This window comes from Pleurodeles waltl, chromosome 7 (genome assembly GCF_031143425.1).
Source record: "Pleurodeles waltl isolate 20211129_DDA chromosome 7, aPleWal1.hap1.20221129, whole genome shotgun sequence".
Taxonomy (NCBI): domain Eukaryota; kingdom Metazoa; phylum Chordata; class Amphibia; order Caudata; family Salamandridae; genus Pleurodeles; species Pleurodeles waltl.
The window spans coordinates 1,353,903,732-1,353,924,863 of NC_090446.1; the positions used below are offsets into that span (position 1 = coordinate 1,353,903,732).

Sequence of the window (21,132 nt, forward strand, 5' to 3'; positions counted from 1 at the left end):
TCATAATAATACTAATACTGTACTCATATTTCCCTATACTAATCCACCACTAATTCATCTTGGGTTCCAGAGTAGCGTGCTGTCCGCTGAAAAGCGTTTCAACGCCTCGCCAGGGGTAATAAGCACTATATAAATACAATTACAATTACATAACAACAAAACTTGCCCACACACACTTCTCTTTCTAGCCCACTTGGCACGTCCAGATTGCCCTGTAAGCCCTTCTTCGACCTCTGGTGCTTGCCCTGAGTACATCACAATGTAGTAGCATTAACACAAAGCAGGCAACACATTCAACGGTTTTGTAATTCCTTATATAAATATATATTTATTTAAATTTTATTTCGCCTTCAGTACTATTTAACAAAGACTGAATGTTCAGAAAAACTCACTGATTTATGAAAACACACAACATTTTAATGACCAAACAGTAAAAATAAGATCAACCATTAATTTAACAATGGATTGCCGATGAACCAAAGATAGTCTCATAGGACAGCACAATTTGACTTTACTAATTATTTTCAAAAATTGTAATTGTGACTAATTTTATTATGCCACTGGAGTAATTACATTATAACATACCATGTATTTGTAAAATGCATGTTCACCCAAGTTTCGGTTCTCTTGGCACTGCAATAACAGATGTTTTTTTACCCAACTTAATGGTACTCACTTCCTCGACCTTAAAAGGATGAGACCCTATGACCATGAGGTCAAATACAGATCCCAGTAGTGGATGAATTAGTCCACTGAGCCACCAGCTTGGCATATGATGTGTATTTTGCATTTGTTTTCAAAATCAAATAAAAACCTTCTTGCTCAAAAATAAATGTAAACCATATGCAGCTCTGCAGCATGTCGTGAATACAAGAGTCCTCCTTTATCATTTTAAACCACAGACCGGAAGTCAATGATGAGCTTTGGTGTCCATCCTTCGGTCCACAGTGTCCTTTGCATCACTGCTTGTTAGCTCTTCCCTCTGCCACTTTTCCTTCATTGGCACTTCTGAGTTCCCTAATAATCTTAGCTAGAAGGTGTTTTCCCTTCTCCTCCTGGAAAAAGAGGGAAATCATCCAAATTAGTAAAGGAAAGAGTCTAGTGTCTCTCAAGTGCCTAAATTCAGATAGCAACAATTTATACAAGGTTTCGTACAAACAGCATCACCCATGTAGTGGTGTCCTGTAATCTACTTCAAAGAAGTAAAAAAGGCTCCACACAAACCGACAGCCTCACTAATCCTCACACACAGGAGCTATTAAACACCATGGCAACCTATTTCATTGAAAAGGTTTGAAATACCATAGCATCCCTAAATCTCAACATGATGGACCTACCCTGCCACTTACTCCAAAAGACTAACTTCAACCAATCTAATTTTATTGTTATGACATCCATTGTTAAAAATGTGGTCTCTAGTTGGCAGTCAGTTTGCACCCTGTCCAAGTAGGGACCCTCACTCTAGTTAGGATAAGGGAGATACCCAGCTCAGACTACCCCTGCTCACCCCCTTGGTAGCTTGGCACGACCAGTCAAGCTTATCTCAGAAGCAATGTGTAAAGCATTTGTACATAACACACAGTAATGCAGTGAAAACACTACAAAAGGACACCACACCAGTTTTAGATAAATAGCCATTATTTATCTGTGTAAAACAAGACCAAAACAAGAAAAGTCCAACACACAACAATAAAGATATGAAATTTGTAAGAATTAACTTAAAAATACAGTTCCTTGAAGTCATTAGGTCCGTCTGAGGCTATCATGGCGTCATGAACAACAAATCCAACAGTTGAGGCCGGCTGCAGCATCGCGGGCCAGCTACGGTGTGGGGAAGAACCGCAAACAGTACCTTGGAAATGCAGGGCGTCGTGATACTCATGAGGAGATCCGAAGTACAGGATCGCTGGCGTTGGTTCCGGAGGTCGTGCGGGGTCATCGGGCCCTTGAAGTCACATGTGTTGCAGATCAAACTCCGGTCTGATGACGAAGTCAGGATCACTGGCATAGATGGCATCGGGGCTGCGGCACAAAGCGGGAAGATGAGATATATGGTGCCCACAGGTCAGGGTGCAGGCAGCGGCTCGGTGATGGCATCCTGTGGCACCGGTGAGACCAGGGCTGCTGTGTGAAGCGGGGTGGTGCGGTGTGCGGTGTCTCCAGGTCAAAGTGCAGGCAGTGGTGGCGTCGTTGCTTAAGCGCTGTCATCGGTAGGTCCAAGATGGTGGTATGGCACAGGGTGGGCTTCGTGCGATGCCCATGGGTCGCGGTGCAGACAGGGGCCTCTGTTGACGACACTGGAGTTGATGGCGCTGGCATCGGTTGACTGGGGCTGTGGTGCGGGATGGGACGGTGCTCTGTGTACCTCACGAGCGGTGTCCTCAGGCCACAGTGCCGGCAGCGGCATCTGTGTCAGCTTGGAGTAGCATAGTCAGGGCTGCCAAGGCTGCGGTGTGAGCAAGGCAATGGGGAGTGCGGGCCCACAGGTCACAGTGCAAGCAGCGGCTCGGTGACGGCATCGGTGAAACCAGGGGTTCGGGGCGATGTGGGGCTCGGCTCCATGTGGCGGCGTCAGGTCACAGTGCAGTCAGCTGCATCGTTGGCGGCATTGTGGTGGTTTTTCTTCTGTTGCAAAACAAAACAGACAGTTCCCAGTGCTGTAGGCAGATGTAGCTGAAGTCTTTGATATCCCTAAGACTTCCAACAGGAGGTAATCTCTACTCCATGCCCTTGGAGCAACCTCACAAGCAGCATACACAGCAAAGTCCAGTCTTTGCCCTCTGTAAGTCAGAAGCAGCAACTACAGGCCAACCCAGCAAAGCACACACAGCAAAAGGACAGTACTCCTCCTTCAGCTCTTCTCTTTGGCAGAGGTTCCTCTTGATCCAGAAGTGTTCTAAAAGTCTGGGGTTGTGGGTCCACTACTTATACCACTTACTACCTTTGAAGTGGGCAAACTTCAAAGGAAAGTCTCTGTTTTTGACAAGATCTTGCCTTGCCCAGGCTTGGCCCCAGACACACACCAGGGGATTGAGACTGCATTGTGTGAGGGCAGGCACAGCCCTTTCAGGTGTAAATAATCACTCCTCCCTCCACTCTAGCCCAGATGGCCCATCAGGATATGCAGACTACACCCCAGCTCCCTTTGTGTCACTGTCTAGTGGAGATTCACACACAGCCCAATTGTCAGTCTGACCCAGACGTGGAATACACAAGCAAACAGAGGCACAGAATGGTTTAAGCAAGAAAATGCCCACTTTCTAAAAGTGGCATTTTCAAACAGAGAATTTAAAAACAAATTTGTGTTTTTAAATTGTGAGTTCAGAGACTCCAAACTCCACATCTTTATCTGCTCCCAGCGGGAAACCACACTTAAGTGTTATTTAAAGGCAGCCCCATGTCAACCTGTGGGAGAGCTAGGCCTTGCAACACTGAAAAACAAATTTGGCAGTAATTCACTATTAGGACATGTAAAACACATCAGTGCATATCCCACCTTTAACATACACTGCACCCTGCCCAGGGGCCTACCTAGGGCCTACCTGAAAGGTGCCTTACATGTATAAAAAGGGAAGGTTTGGGCCTGGCGAGTGGGTACACTTGCCAGGTCTAATTAGCAGTTTAGAAATGCACACACAGAGACTGCAGTGGCAGGTCTGAGACATGTTCACAGGACTACTCATGTGTGTGGCACAACCAGTGCTGCAGGCCCACATGTAGCATTTGATTTACAGGCCCGTGGTACCTCTGGTGTGCTTTACGAGGTACTTGCCAGTAAATCAAATATGCCAACCATGGATAAACCAATCACCAATACAATTTACTTAGGGAGCACTTGCACTTTTGCACTGATCTGCAGTGGTAAAGTGTGCAGAGACAATAAACCAGCAAAAACAAATCAGAAAAAATAGGAGGAAGGCGGTGAAAGGTTTGGGGATAACCCTGCGAAAAGGGCCATTTCCAACATCACCCCTCCCAGCCTAAAGCCAGGGTAGGCCAATCAATACCTTGCTGGACTTCCCTGCTTAGGGCGATAGAAACTGGACAATGGCCCACTACTGCAAGGGCTATTGTCAGTTCTCCGCCTCTCTGAACCCAGGTGGATTCCTCAGTCAACACTTTTAGGGCCCACTGAACTAACCCTGGAGTAACCCTTCTCTTCATCTGAGGACTCCATCTGTGCAGCACCTAACCTTACCTTACCCACAGATGCATCCAGGTAGGCCATGGCCAACAGTGTGATGTGTCCCCTTCAACCCTTGGGGTCTGACTTCAGTTCCTCTCCCAGGAAAAACTCTGACCACAAGAATAATAACCAAAAGAGGCCACTGACAGCTGTCAGAGCAGAGTTAAGGATCTCTAGCCTCTGTGGTTTTGAAAAGTGGGGCCAGTAAACCCAGATGACTTGCAGCCTTATTCCACTTCACCTCCCACCAGTCCAGGGGTGGTATCCTGAGACTGGTTACTCAACTGAGGGTCTGCACCCTCAGGATGAGCCGAGCACAGGGGTGGGCTCTCCCTCAACCTGTCCCTTGTGCTGGGGCCCTATACCTTCTGCCTTATGGTGGTACCCTCAGACAACTGAACTGTGGGGGCCACCCTTCTCAGTTCCCCTGGCACCTTGGGCACCTCATTCCCCAATCAATCAATCAATCAATCAACCAGTGCTTGTAAAGTGCAACTACTCACCTGATAGGGTCTCAAGGCGCTGGGGACGGGGGGGAGAGTATCGTATACCGGTGAGGTGGTTATTGAAAAGCCATGTCTTCAGTTCCTTCGTGAAGCTGAGGAGGGAGGTGGTTTGTCTGATGTGGAGAGGAAGGGTGTTCCTGGCGATGGCTGTGAGGTAGGAAAAGGAGCATCCTCCTGTTCTGGTTTTCCTGATGCGGGGTACTCCTGCAAGAGAGAGCTGGGCTGAGCGTAGGGCCCTGTGGGGTACGTGTGGGTTGAGTCACTGGTTCAGGTAGGCTGGCCTGGTGTTGTGGAAGGCTTTGTGTGCATGGGTGTCAACATCAGGGCAGTGTGCACTCTATGGGCGACTGGAATGCAAAAACCCAACACTTATGAAATAACGTAATTCATGCATTATGCTGTTGTTTAACCTTTTGCATTGCAGAGTTTAATCCTGAAGGCTTATATTCAAGGTGCTTGTAAATACTGTTCATTTGCAATGTATTGCTGCAGGCTTTCAGAGTGTGTCAGGGTGTGGTCCCTTTCCAGGGCATTCTAGAAGCTTTCTCTGCAGCATGACTGGGTGTGGTTTGTGGGCTGGCCTAGACTCTATATAAGGGAGCCAGCCCAGCTCCACGTGCTCACTATTCAGAGGTCCCGGTGCAGAGCAGCAGCAATTTCCTCAGCGCCTGTTCCGGAGGCCTACTTTGATCTTCCAGGACTTGCCCTTCATTGTATTGGTGATCCTAGATCAGGGCGGTAAGAAGGAGGTCGGGCTGGGCCCCCGATCCCGTTCTCAAAGGCATTCGAGTTCTTGGGCCTAATTTTCATATTGGGAGATTTTTCCTTGTGTGTGGGAATGTGCTCTTGGTTTCTGGCATTTATATTTAGAAATTTGAATCGGCAAGACGTGCAATTCATTCCTCGTGTTTAACTCTTGATACTCATTGTGCGCTACCATTTCTTGGCAGTTACATGGTGGCATTCGAATCGGCAAGACGCGCGATTCATTCCTCGTGTTTAACTCTTGATACTCATTGTGCGCTACAATTTCTTGGCAGTTACATGGTGGCATTCGAATCGGCAAGACGCGCAATTCATTCCTCATGCTTAACTCTTGATACTCATATACTACCATTTCTTGGCAGTTACATGGTGGCATTCGAATCGGCAAGACGGGCAATTCATTCCTCGTGTTCAACTCTTGATACTCATTGTGCGCTACCATTTCTTGGCAGTTACATGGTGGCATTCGAATCGGCAAGACGCACGATTCATTCCTTGTGTTTAACTCTTGATACTCACTGTGAGCTACCCTTTATTGGCATTTACATGGTGGCATTTCGAATCGGCAAGACGCGCAATTCGTTTCCTTGCATTTAACTCTTCATACTCATTGTGCCCTACCATTTCTTGGCATTTACAAGGTGGTATTTTGAATCGGCAAGATGCGCGATTCGTTTCCTTGCATTTAACTCTTGATACGCATTGTGCGCAAGCATTTCTTGGCATTTACATGGTGACACTCGAATCGGCAAGACGAGCAATTCATTCTGTACATTTAATTCTTGATCATTATTGTGCGCGACCATTTCTTGGCATTTACATGGTGACACTCGAATCGGCAAGACGCGTGATTCATTCCGTACATTTAATTCTTATTAATTATTGTGCGCGACCATTTCTTGCCATTTACATGGTGGCTTTCGAATCGGCAAGACGCGCAATTCATTGACGCAATTAAAACTTGATGTTTCAGATCGCTTGCAGTGTGCGTGATCATTTCATGGCATTTGCATATTCTTGTTGAAATCAGCAGTGTGCGCGATTCATGTTTCTGCATTTAAAATTCTAGATGTTACATTATATCCGCATAAGTCCTTAATACAACTCCTATTGTGTCCCAGAAAACGTTCAGATTATTTTCTTGTCCTCATGCAAAAAGACCATGTTTGATTTTGAAAACATAATTCTAGAAGGTTCTTATATTCCTAGTCAATGTGTAACATTTCATGAAAAGGTTCATTGAGAAGTTGTATTAATCATTCTTGATTCCTTCCCAGGTAACCAGGAGTCTTGAGGCCTAGTTAGTAATCTTTTCTTAAGTTATCCATGGTTACAGTATGACAATGCTTAGAATCATAGTCTAGTAAAGGTCAATGCGATATAATCTTGATTTTGTGTGTTTTAACCTTTTTCTTTCCTACAGGCTTCCTTCCCAGCTGTTCCCATCCTAATCCCCTTTTCCCCCGCTTGGACACTCTCAGTCTCTGTGATTTATCTATCAGAGTCTTGGACCTGTCTACTGGTGGACATGTTGGGAACATGCGCATACCCCGAGGACCTGGTCTCCCTGACAGAATAGTGAGCCCACAAATTAATTATCCTCCTGATTTGTATGTGTTCTCAGCATGGCCACATTGGACGAGCTAGTCAAGGCTATCACACAGCTCCAAGCAAAGGTAGTGTCATCAAAAGATATAGCAGCCAGCCTAGCTGAGAGAGTGAGTCAGTTACAGGAAAAGGTAGAGAAGAAGGAACAAAATCCCTTAGGTGCGTCTTGGCCTGGTCCTTCTTCTCAGGCTTCTGGAGGTAATCCTCCTACGAACATTTCCCTCAATGTTCCTTCGGCCATTCCCCTAGCTCCTCCAGAACATTTCTCAGGCGATCCCTTGAAAGTGCAATCTTTCCTGGTTCAAATGGAATTACATTTTACCTGCCGACCACACACTTTCCTTGATGCCCAATCCAAAGTGGCTTTCTTGTTATCATACCTGACTGTGGACGCAGCTACCTGGGCAATTCCTCTTGTGCGTAAAGACAGTCCCCTGCTTTACAATTGGAAAAATGTTGTTTGTGAGTTTGAACGAGTATTTGATCGTAGAACTGTGACATTGTCGGCAGATTGTGAATTATTAGACTTGCGACAAGGTAACCAGGATTTACATGGTGGCATTCGAATCGGCAAGACGCGTGATTCATTCCCGCAATTAAAACTTGATGTTTCAGATCGCTTGCAGTGTGCGCGATCATTTCATGGCATTTGCATATTCTTGTTGAAATCAGCAGTGTGCGCGATTCATGTTTCTGCATTTAAAACTAAGTGTTCAAATTCTAGATGTTACATTATATGCGCATAACAAGTCCTTAATACAACTCCTATTGTGTTCCAGAAAACATTCAGATTATTTTCTTGTCCTCATTGAAAAAGACCATGTTTGATTTTGAAAACATAATTCTAGAAGGTTCTTATATTCCTAGTGAATGTGTAACATTTCATGAAAACGTTCATTGAGAAGTTGTATTAATCATTCTTGATTCCTTCCCAGGTAACCAGGCGTCTTGAGGCCTAGTTAGTAATCTTTTCTTAAGTTATCCATGGTTACAGTATGACAATGCTTGGAATCATAGTCTAGTAAAGGTCAATGCGATATAATCTTGATTTTGTGTGTTTTAACCTTTTTCTTTCCTACAGGCTTCCTTCCCAGCAGTTCCCATCCTAATCCCCTTTTCCCCCGCTTGGACACTCTCAGTCTCTGTGATTTATCTATCAGAGTCTTGGAGCTGTCTACTGGTGGACATGTTGGGAACATGCGCATACCCCGAGGACCTGGTCTCCCTGACAGAATAGTGAGCCCACAAATTAATTATCCTCCTGATTTGTATGTGTTCTCAGCATGGCCACATTGGACGAGCTAGTCAAGGCTATCACACAGCTCCAAGCAAAGGTAGTGTCATCAAAAGATATAGCAGCCAGCCTAGCTGAGAGAGTGAGTCAGTTACAGGAAAAGGTAGAGAAGAAGGAACAAAATCCCTTAGGTGCGTCTTGGCCTGGTCCTTCTTCTCAGGCTTCTGGAGGTAATCCTCCTACGAACACTTCCCTCAATGTTCCTTCGGCCATTCCCCTAGCTCCTCCAGAACATTTCTCAGGCGATCCCTTGAAAGTGCAATCTTTCCTGGTTCAAATGGAATTACATTTTACCTGCCGACCACACACTTTCCTTGATGCCCAATCCAAAGTGGCTTTCTTGTTATCATACCTGACTGTGGACGCAGCTACCTGGGCAATTCCTCTTGTGCGTAAAGACAGTCGCCTGCTTTACAATTGGAAAAATGTTGTTTGTGAGTTTGAACGAGTATTTGATCGTAGAACTGTGACATTGTCGGCAGATTGTGAATTATTAGACTTGCGACAAGGTAACCAGGATTTACATGGTGGCATTCGAATCGGCAAGATGCGTGATTCATTCCCGCAGTTAAAACTTGATGTTTCAGATCGCTTGCAGTGTGCGCGATCATTTCATGGCATTTGCATATTCTTGTTGAAATCAGCAGTGTGCGCGATTCATGTTTCTGCATTTAAAACTATGTGTTCAAATTCTAGATGTTACATTATATGCGCATAACAAGTCCTTAATACAACTCCTATTGTGTTCCAGAAAACGTTCAGATTATTTTCTTGTCCTCATTGAAAAACACCATGTTTGATTTTGAAAACATAATTCTAGAAGGTTCTTATATTCCTAGTGAATGTGTAACATTTCATGAAAACGTTCATTGAGAAGTTGTATTAATCATTCTTGATTCCTTCCTAGGTAACCAGACGTCTTGAGGCCTAGCTATTAGTCTTTTCTTAAGTTATCCATGGTTACAGTAGGACAATGCTTAGAATCATAGTCTAGTAAAGGTCAATGCGATATAATCTTGATATTGTGTGTTTTAACCTTTTGTTTCCTACAGGTCTCCTTCCCAGCTGTTCCCATCCTAATCCCCTTTTCCCCCGCTTGGACTCTTTTAGTCTCTGTGATTTATCTATCAGAGTCTTGGAGCTGTCTAGTGGTGGACATGTTGGGAACGTGGGCAGACCCCGAGGATCTGGTCTCCCTGACAATGGGTGAGGATCGTGAAGATTATTCTTTTTTCTATGGGACGCCAGTGCAGTGTACGGAGGTGTTGCGAGATATGACAGTGTCGAGGTAGGTCAAGGACCAGTCTGGCGGTGGCGTTCTGTATGTTTTGTAGCTTGCGGGTAAGTCTCTTGTTGATTCTGGCGTAGAGTGTGTTGCCGTAGTCCAGTCTGCTAATGATCAGGACGTGTGTGACGATCTTTCTATGTTCAAGGGGGATCCACTTGAAGGACTTGTGTAGGAGGCGGAGGGTGCTTGAAGCAAGAGGAGGTGACTGAGTTGATTTGCTGGTTCATGCTGAGGTTGGAGCCCAGGATGATTCCGAGGTTGCGGGCTTGGCTGGTGGGAGTGGGCGGGTTTCCGAGGGTGGGTGGTCACCAGGAGTCGTTCCACGCGTTGGGTTGAGGGCCAATGATGAGCACTTCTGTCTTGTTTGTGTATAGTTGAAGGCAGCTGTATCTCATCCAGTTGGTGACTGCTTCCATGCCTTCGTGGAAGTTATGTCTGGCTTTGTTGGGGTTCGTTGGAGAGGGAGAGGATGAGTTGGGTGTCGTCGGCATAGGAGATGATGTTGATTCCGTAGCTTCTCACAAGGGTGGCTAGCAGGGCCATGTAGACGTTAAACAACGTGGGGCTGTGGAAGGATCCCTGGGACACTCCGCAGGTGGTGGGTGTGGGGTCTGCGAGGAAGGAGTTGAGTTTCACTAGTTGAGTTCTGCCGGAGAGGAAGGATTGGACCCCAGAAGGCAGTCTATGGGCATCTGGGGACTGAATATGACCCTCCTCTGAGTCACCTCCCAACTCCACTCTACGGAAACCATAGACATAGGGCTGAAGAAGTACTGCCCATGGGCTGGTGTCACCCAATACACCTGGCAGGTGCACTGCTCTGGGGAGACAAGCTTTTCCACCATCATGGTATGGTTAGCCACACTGTCCCTCAGAGCAGTGACTAGGACCCCATTCACTGTCACCTGGTGGAAGTGATGACTCCCACCCTCAGGGATCACCATCTCACCCTCTGAGTTCACCTCCCAACTAAGGGGTATCATGAAATGATCTATGACCTGCCCCTGGGGACTACCTCTCCCTAACACCACATTGGCCACCCCTGTAGAGGGGCCACTAGTGGGGGTTTTCTTAGGACAGACAGAGTCCCTTTGCTTGTGTCCTAACTAGGAACATTCAAAGCAGTTGAAAATGGGGTGCCCTGGGCCACCGCCCACCAGAACCTCCCTCCTTCCTGTCAGAAGGGACCCTTTTTCTCCCCCCATATCCGGAGACCTGTCTGTGTCTCCCTTGACCTCCCCCTCCTTCTTCTGTTGGAGACCCTGTCCATCCTTGGGTGAGCCTCCCACATCTTCTTGTGGATCCTGGTACTCCCTAGCATTCCGCCTCCATAGCAAGCTTCCTGGGGTCAGTCAGCTTACTATCAATCAAGTGCGGGCGCAGCTCTGGAAAACACAGACTAGACAAGTGCTCCCATGCAATTAAGTTGTACAGTCCCTGAAAATCTGTGACATTACTGCCCTTCACCCAACCATCCAGTGCCCTGCAAAAAGAATCCACACATTCTAACAAGGTCTGTGAATCAGTTTTCTTACTCCATCTAAACTGATCCCTGTGCTTGTCAGGAGTGAGACCATACCTGGTGAGAAGGGCCTCCTTCATGTCAGAATAGGTGAGGTTTTACCACTTACCCAAAACTAACAAATTGTCCCTCCCCTCCTGTGTAAAGTGGTTTCATAATCCTGCTCCCTAATTCTTCTCAGGGACCTCATTCAAGTGGATAGATGCCTCATGTCCCTGAAACCAACTCTGGATATCATCTCCCTTCTTGTACTCCATTCCTATATTCTTGGGAATGTGAACTTTCCTATCTGAGTGCACTGAGTTATTGCTGCTACCATCGCTGCTGGATCTACTCCTCTGATCCAGCTCCTTTACTCTGAGCTCATGGCCTAAAAGCATCTTCTTTTCCTCCATGGCTCCATATTCCCTTCGGTCCTCCATTTTTAACCTTTACAATTCTATCTGATGTCTCCTAGTTTCCCTCTGGTCCTCCAGCTCTTCTGGGGTCAGACCCTTGGAAACACAACTGCTGCATGAACCAGAGGGTACCTCCTCCCCTGGCAGCTCCTGCACCCTCAGCACATCTTCCCCTGGATTTGGCTCCACGTTCTCCCCACTTGGATCCTCAGAATGCCCACTGGCAGTTCTGGCTGCAAGCAAGGCCCTCAGTGCCTTTTGGAGCTCCTCCTTCTTGGTGAAGCCTCTAACTTGGACTTTGAGGCTTTTGCAAACTGACTTCAGTTCCTTCAAGTAGTAGGTTTCCAACCTATCCTCTTCAAAAACAAAATCCAGGGATGTAACTGATGATGCTTTTGACTGAGACATGATGTAGGAGGAAGTTCAACTTGAACTCAAGACCAAAAATAGATCAAAGGAAAAATCCAAAACCACAAACCTGTATGTGGTACATAGTGGTCTGTGATCCACCAATCACTGTAGGTCAAGTGCAAATGCAAATCCTAATCCCACTGCTGCCAACAATGTTACAAATGGGGTCTCTAGTTGACAGTCACTTTGCACCCTGTCCAAGTAGGGACCCTCACTTTAGTCAGGATAAGGGAGATACCAATCTCAGATAAACCATGCTCACCCCCTTGGTAGCTTGGCACGAGCAGTCAGGCTTATCTCAGAAGCAATGTGTAAAGCATTTGCACATAACACACAGTAACACAGTGAAAAGACTGCAAAAGGACACCACACCAGTTTTAGAAACATAGCCAACATTTATCTGTGTAAAACAAAAACAAAACGAGAAAAATCCAACATACAATAATAAAGATATGAATTTTGTAAAAATTAACTTAAAAATCTTGGTCCTTGAAGGCGATAGCTCAGTCTGGAGCTATCACATCGTTGTTAACAACAAATTCAACAGTTCAGGCCAGCCGCAGCGTTGCGGGCCAGCTACGGTGTTGGGAAGACCCACAAATAGTACCTTGGAAATGCAGGGCATCATGATCCTCGCGAGGAGATCTGGAGTGTGGCGTCGGTGGCGTCCCAGGCATTGGTTCCAGAAGTCAGTGCAGGGGTCGTCGGGCCCTTGAAGTCACACACGTTGCAGATCGAACTTCGGGCTGATGATGAAGTCAGGAGCGCTGACGTGGATGGCGTCGGGCTACGTTGTACAGCATGACGATGCAACGTGCGGTGCCCACAGGTCACGGTGCAGGCAGTGGCTCGGTGACGGCATCCTGCGGCGTTGGGGAGCCCAGGGCTGCGGTGTGAAGCGGGGCGGGGCGATGTGTGGTGTCTTCAGGTCATGGTGCAGGCAGCGGCATCGTCATTGCTGAAGCAATGTTGTCAGTAGGTCCAAGATGTTGGAGTGGCGGTCATGAGTCGCGGTGCAGACAGGGGCGTCTGTTGATGACACCGGAGTCGATTGCACTGGCATTGGTGGACCAGGACTGCACTGCAGGATGGGACAGTGGTCTGTGTACCTCATGAGCGATGTCCTCAAGCCACGATGCAGGCAGTGGGACTGTGTCAGTGTGGAGCAGCGGCGTCAGGGATGCCAAGGCTGTGGTGTGAGCAAGGCTTTGTGGAGTGCGGAGCCCACAGGTCAGCCCGCATGTCACAGTGCAAGCAGTGGCTTGGTGACGGCATCAGGTAGTGGTGAGACCAGGGTTGCGGTGTGATGTGGGGCACGGCTCCGTGTGGCATCGTCAGGTCACGGTGCAGTCAGCGGCATCATTGACGGCGTCATTGACTGCGTCATGGTGGTTTTTCTTCAATTGCAGCACAAAACACACAATTCCCAGTGCTGTAGGCAGATGAAGCTGAAGTCTTTGACATCCCTGAGACTTCCAACAGGGGGCAAGCTGTACTCTAAGCCTTTGGAGAAACCTCACAAGCAGGATACACAGCAAAGTCCAGTCTTTGCCCTCTTTATTGTCAGAAGTAGTAACTGTAGGCCAACCCAGCAAACACAAACAGCAAAGTGACAGTACTCTTCCTCCAGCTCTTCAGCTCTTCTCCTTGGCAGAGGTTCCTCCTGATCCAGAAGTTTTGTAAATGTCTGGGGTTTTGGGTCCACTACTTATACCCCTTTCTGCCTTCGAAGTGGGTAAACTTCAAAAAACAGTCTCTATTGTGGACAAGAGCTTGCCTTGCCCAGGCCTGGCCCCAGACACACACCAGGGGTTCAGAGACTGCATTGTGGGAGGGCAGGCACAGCCCTTTCAGGTGTAATTGACCTCTCCTCCCTCCACTCAAGCCCGGGTGGCCCATCAGGATATGCAGGCTACACCCCAGCTCCTTTTTATGTCACTGTCTAGTGGAGATTCACTAACAGACAACTGTCAGTCTGACCCAGATTTGGAATACACAAGCAGGCAGAGGGACAGATGGTTTAAGCAATAAAATACCCACTTTCTAAAAGTGGCATTTTCAGATAATTTAAAAACCAACTTTACAAAAAGATGTGTTTTCAAATTGTGAGTTCAGAGACCCCAAACTCCAAATCTCCATCTGCTCCCAAAGGGAAACTGCACTTAAGTGTTATTTAAAGGCAGCTCCCATGTTAACCTATGAGGTAGAGAGGCCTTGCAACAGTAAAGAATGAATTTGGCAGTAATTCACTGTTAGGACATGTAAAACACATCAGTACATGTCCCACCTTTAACATACACTGCACCCTGCCCATGGGGCTACCTAGCTCTTACCTTATGGGTGCCTTACATGTATAAAAAGGTAAGGTTTGGGCCTGGCAAGTGGATACACTTGCCACATCAAATTGGCAGTTTAAAACTTCACACACAGACACTGCAGTGGCAGGTCTGAGACATGTTCACTTCCCAAGGCTACTCATGTGGATAGCACAACCAGTGCTGGAGGCCCACTAGTAGCATTTGATTTACAGGCCCTAGGGACTTACCAGAAAATCAAATTTGTCAATCATGGATAAACCAGTCACCAATATAATTTACACTTGCACTTTAGCACTGATCTGCAGTAAACCAGAAAAAAACAAATCAGACAAAAACAGGCAAAAAGTTTGGGGATAACCCTGCAAAAGGGCCATTTCCAACACCTATTGATATCTGTCCACTTCTTAAGACCCTTAGATCTGGGAAAGTCTCATTGCCTTTAATGAAATCAAGCTTCTCTCTGTATGCTAATTGGAGAATCACCAATCTATTCAGCTCCTGAAGGCATTACAATGCTTTGAGCCAGTGCTCATGTATGTACCATCCTATAATTACTGTCCTCCTGTCAGCTCTTGGGCTATGGTAACAGCCCTTGACACTCTCTTCCTCTCCTGCCTGGACGACTCTCCCTAGCTCCTGGGGCTTAAGACTATCTTTAGCTTCTGGTGTTACTCAAATTTCTCTATTCATCAGTTGACCTGCTCTCCAAGGCTGACTGCCTTCCTATTCTACAACTCCTGAACTTCCTTCAGCATGTCACCTTCTAGAACCCATGGTCTCCCTGTAGCTTCCTGGTCCCACTGCAGTTCTTTGCCCATTTCACTGCACCTTTATACAATGGTACAGATTCTGAAGTGGGGAGATCCCTGTAACTTCTTACAGCTTATGGAACTGTTTTTTATCAGAATTCGAAAACTTTGCAATCTGTTCTTTCTGAAAATTCGACAAAAGACTGAATGGGAGTCAGAGACCTATTTATCACAACACATGTATTAACAGATATACAATATGCTCTTGAATAATTTTCCAGAATTTTCTAATGATTGCAACCTCATATATTGCACTCTTTTTCAGAAGAAGTCATCTTTTAGAATTTAAATTCTTATCTTGAACTTCGGTTTACAAGGAGTCATGAACTTATTCTTTATTAAATTTATTTTCTTAAGAAGTCATCCATTAAGGGTTACAACTATATATAATGTGTTTTATTTATATACAGGCATTTGTTTTGGCTTTCTTTTGCCACGGGTCTGTTTGAATGCCATTCTGCATCTGTCAAAGACAGCATACAGTATGGGGCAATGGGTAAGTCCACTTAAAGCCAGTGGCAGTCTTGCTCAGTGAGAGACTGCATTTGTGTGATTACTTGCGCACACACACACCAAAAAATAAGTGTGCTTCAGTGTTAGGGCAGGTGGGACAGTTTTATAGTGTTAAATATTATTTTACAGATCTAATTTAGTTAATTTCCTTCTCATCTTTTGAATTCCATGTTTAGAGCAAACTACAGCTCTGCACAGACGCTGCCTATAGATCAGGTGACCATCATGCAATATTATTCATAGTGTTGTTACAGTTCCGCTTCCAAAATGGCCAATTTATTGGTTATGTCATGTTATGTCATATAATGTTATATTATGTTATGTAGATTTGTGTGGTGCAGCTTATCACCCGTGAGGGTATCCAGGCAACAGAGCAGGAGAGTAGGACTGGAGGTGCTCCTATTTGAATATTCAGGTCTTCAACTTCTTGAGGAAGTTGAGGAGTGGAGTGGCGGTGCTGACATGTACAGGGAGTTAGCTCTTGCTTTTGGCTGTGATGAAGAAGAAAGCACAACCTCCTTTCCTGCTCCTGTGGATGCAGGGGATTTGTGCGAGGGAGAGAGAAGTGGAGCATAGATATTTTGAGGGTTGGTAGAGTTGGAGTCAGTCATTTAGGTAGGCTGGTCTGGTGTTGTGGAGGGTTTTGTTGGCATGGTTGAGAAGCCTAAATTTGCAGTATTTCTGGATGGGTAGCCAGTGCAGTTCTGTGTGGTAGGGCATGATGAGTGTGCTACTGAGGATGCCTAGGATGAGTCTAGTGGCAGTGTTCCAGATGGCCTGGAGTCTTAATGTGAGTTGGATAGAGATACCGATATAAAGTGTGTTCCGTAGTTGAGTCTGTTGGTAATGAGGGCCTGGATTACTGTGTGTCTAGTGTGTGAGCCATTTGAAGAGTTTGCAAAGCATTCTGAGGACGTGGCAGCAGAATACAATCACTGTGTTGACTTGTTTCTTCATCGAGAGTTTGTTGTCAGTGATGACGCTGAGGTTTCTGGTGTGATCTGTGGGTGTGGGTGTAGGATCCAGGTCGGGTGGCCACTAAGAGGCCTAACTTGACCTGGTGGTCATGCTGGTACTTTATGACAATGATGCACTATGTACAATACTATTGCAATACCGCCATCAGCTGCTAGGTTTATTGTATCTGTTATAGCAAACATATTCCTGTAATGCATATGTTTTTGAGTTTGTGTGTGCATTTCATTGTGGTTGTGTAAGTGGATGATTGCAAGAATGAGTGAGAGAGTAGATAAATTAATATATCAGTGAGGGACGATTGATAGAGTGCGTATATGACGACTTATTTAGTAACTAAATCCATCATTGACCGAAGAGACATTTCCATATATAAGCCAAACCTATTGCTATTGCTTGTTTCAATGTAAGCATCCTATGCACTGCAATTCTGTTACGAAACAGATAAATCTAGGAGGGAGACAGAAAGGGAGGCAGAAGCTGGGAACATAACTCTCATACTCACCAGCTGGAGGTGTGCTTTTAGTTCCCTTACTAAAGTGCCATACGAGTTTCCCAGGGTGATGAGGTATAACATCAGGATGCTTGACAGATTTAGGAGACATTTGAAAGTCAAAAATTACTACAGGAAATAAACACAATTTACACTTTTTACACTGATTAGATGGAGAAGTTTATCTAACAGAACACAAACAATCGCCAAAAAAAACAAGACACAATAAACCAAGAGGCAGACGACCATATGCAAGGACACACCAACACTGTTTATAGGTTGGCAATGCAAATACTGTTTCTAGGCTACCATTAATTAAAGGTTCCACTATTCCTATATACACTTTCCTCACATTCCATATCTTTCCATTGACCCTATTTTACAAGGTCCACTCCTATTATTATTTCTTTCTATTTCTTTTTAGTTCTAAGCTTTTAATGAGGGAACAAACATTAAAGAATGTACCCTCCATTGATACACATCACCATAGAAATTCATAGAAGACAAAGTCAACGCATGTGACACCACACATTTCCTCAGCAAGGGGATTCTACTGCAAAATGTTAAACTGGGATAATGAAAACAGCAATCATTTACAGTGCAAAGAGTCCATCCATTTTCACAGTATGTCATATATATATAACATTCAAATCAAGCCACATATGAAAAACAATAAACAACATATGTTGACTTTGAAAGGGCTGTAATCCACTAGATATATAGGGGGTCATTATCAGTCAGTGTCCACTTTATGTCACTGCGAAACTGCGGAGGTCTTTTCCTCTGTAGCTGATCTAATGTTTCCTCTTAAAACTAAGAGTGAGGGGGTCATTATGACACCAGCGGTGAGTGTAAATGTGGCCGTAGTACCGCCAACAAGCTGGCGGTACATCCTGTCGAAGTGTCCTTTTCTATCTGCCCTCAGGAACAAACCAGGAACAAACTCAGAGACCCAGAGACCTTAAGGTACAAGCAGAAATATTTCATAATACGTGCATGGAGACTGTGGCTTGAAAGGCCAAGGCCAAGCAGTCTGAATTGCGGAACTACAATACAATCTTTTATGCATGAAAACCACAAAAGGGTGAAAATATATCATCCAATCAGAACAACTGAAAGATAATTTCTTCATCAAGTACATGGCGTGATGTTGATCAGGAGATGCATGGTATTACACATATATTAGGTATCTATCCAATCACAGTAGAATAACATTTCATGGTGGCAGCGTGATACAAGATGACCACAAGCGTGACCTTCACATTTCTTAGACGTTTGGACTTTCCAAGGTGTCACCAATCAAGCTTCCTCATAACCTCTCATCAGACCTATGTGGACATCGAGATGTCTGTCTTTTTCTGGGCGAATGAAGCAATGCATGTCGCATGAGCTGTCTCTTGTAAGCAAGCCTTGAATTACAAGCTGCCTGTCAGGGTTAATGTACTAAAGGTCATCCAACCTTCTGCATATGTTTTTCAGGCCTGTACATCATTGAGTATCACAGGATGAGGTCAGGCCTGGGGGGAAAATAAAATGGATTCCTTAGCCAGTTTCCACATTCCCTCCTCTGATAATCAATGATGAAATGGTTTTCCCAATCCTCCTGGAACTGTCTCCCACCCATCAGTGTTTAGGTCTAGATATTGTGTCTGGTATGCATGCTGTTGCTATCTTGGGAATCATTACTATGGCTGTCTTTTGTCATCTTTTGTACCTCTTGTTCAAACTTCAGAGGATACCTGATATATCACTATATGTGTTTTTTTGTGTAAGCAATGTTGCACATGAGACATTAACCTTAGTTGTTATCTGGTGTGTGTGGGTGTATATTTAGGGACCAATATTTGTTTCCTCTACCTGGAATCTGGGAAGCAAAGTTGGGCCACTACTTACTAATCTAGTCTTAACCTAACAACAACCCATTCCTCCTATTATGATCACTGCACCTGTACTTGATATTATGCATTATTATCAATGACAACTTTTATTTGACAGGAAATGGAATGTTGATGCTGTTCTATGTCTTTCACAGCTATAGTTGGTAAAGGTGATGTACGGTACTTCTCTGTATTTTTTTTTTACTAAGCACTGTTGGAGCAGGTGTGCGCAAACATCAAATTACATAATATATTTAGCTTTGCATCATACTTCACTTTCAATTTAACATTCTTCTAACATTCTTCTTTGTCCCTCAAAGCATCTTTGCTCATCTCTGTGGTGCTTACTTCTACTGATATTTTGGGAAAGATGTTCAGAGTTTTAATGTTCAAAGTCTCATTGTCATTTAATTCTCCTATTCGAAGTAAGGGTGATCCGTGGGAAATCAGCAGACAACATGAGAAGTAGCACAACAGCAAAATAAAATCTAGTGCCCATGGCTATTTCTTGGTGGGCCTTGAATGGGTGTCGGACATCGTTGCCTTATTGAATTTCAAAAGAGAATTTCAAAATGATCAATTTCCTATACCTTATATTTTGCCCCAGAGGTCACCAGTACTTGAGGCAAAAGGTATTGTAGAATGGAGGCCAGGTACTCTAGAACTGAAGGTTTACTGAGGTCTTTCAGCCAGAACTGCAGGAGATGAAGGTTGTGAAGTTGAAGTTGATAGTTGGTGAGGTTGACGGTGCCCATAGTCCTTGCAGTTATACTCTTTGGAGGAGACGAAGAGATCCTCAAATGTTGCAGTTGTAGAGGGCTCCTATTCCCGGAGCCAACAGTCTGCAGTTACAGTACCATGGAATGGCAATCAGCTGTGCCACAGTCGGTGGTACCCCCTCAGTGTGGCATCAAAGGATAACTTGATTACTTTGTACTAGAACCAAACAGGGCCCGCTTACACCCTCGGTCTCTTGGAGGCGTGCAGCACGAGCAGCCCTTGTTGAGCGGAGACTCTACCGTGATGGTGGGTCCACCAGTTGTTCTACTCGTTTCTGCTGCTGCGGATGTCCATGTTCCGCTACCTTCTTGGTGTAAGAGCTGTGGATCCAGGAGGTCAGTCCCTCCTACTTTACAGGTGACCCACACCCAATCTCCCTGTTGGAGATCATGTCCAGGTAGTGTTGTCTAGCCAGGAAGGGCCTGCAGCACCTAATGCTGAAGGCAATGCAAACTGCTGTCAAAATGTCTTATCAGATAATAACTTCTCAGCACCAGACATGTTCATAGGCCAGTCAAACAGTATTTCAGTCGGTGCTCAGTTTGACAACTTTGTCAAGGGTGCCTCTCTTGACCAATGAAGCAAGTGGTAGTGCATCAATCCAGAACCGCTCAGCAGATGCACAAAACCTTATGAAGGGACATATCTGACTCGTTCATGGGGTAACTAAATTAAATACATTATTTCACCTCCTCTTTGCGCACACCTAATCCCACATTCTATTGTACTGCCTGTCAGCTGTTACTCATATCAAAAACTAGATCATCATAACACATGTAACATACAACCTCACCGTTAGTAGCACCATTCTATTCAACTAATGTAGGCAGGACAGTAATATTCACATATCAAAGGCACAATCGTTATCACTGCAAACCATACATGTGCTACATCGGAAACCTGTAACTCAAATACGTGACGCTAAAGTGGAGCTAGGGGTAATATGCATCTAAAAATGTTTTTGTTTCCTTATTATTATTTTTTTTTAATCTTATTTAAAAAATGTTAATCAGGAAAGGAAACCCCAATCGAGGTACGTGGGGAGAAAAGCTCTCTACTCTGTGTGTAACCACTTGAAACATAACATAAATCTGTACAGAGAAATAAAATTTCTCTCCCTCTCATCACTGCCCCACACTCGCAACATAAACTTCTATAATTATACTTTCAAAAAATAATATGCAGTTATAAATTTGGAAAACACATGTTAATAGTAATAGCCAACCATCATTGTATAATCAAGAGTAATCAATGCATCAAGTCCTTCTCTTATAGTATAAGTGTAACACAGGACATACATTCGGAAGTGACATTGTAGATCTACTGATAACATTATATTAATTTTTTGTTACTGTCCCTGTAACTAAAGTCCCATCACTGAGGCATTTA

At 44.9% G+C, this 21,132-nt stretch overlaps 1 protein-coding gene across 1 annotated transcript in view; it reads right to left on the bottom strand.

Annotated features, from left to right (window-relative positions):
- Positions 1-299: 299 nt before the first annotated feature.
- Positions 300-21,132, bottom strand: part of LOC138246302 (transmembrane channel-like protein 7) — a 322,663-nt gene continuing 301,830 nt past the window's right edge. The window contains exons 15-16 of the mRNA XM_069200782.1: positions 17,099-17,177; positions 300-1,055 (exon numbers count right to left, since the gene is read on the bottom strand). Of these exons, the coding sequence (XP_069056883.1) occupies positions 960-1,055; positions 17,099-17,177 (175 nt within the window). The 3' untranslated portion in view covers positions 300-959. The remainder of the gene's footprint in view (positions 1,056-17,098; positions 17,178-21,132) is intronic.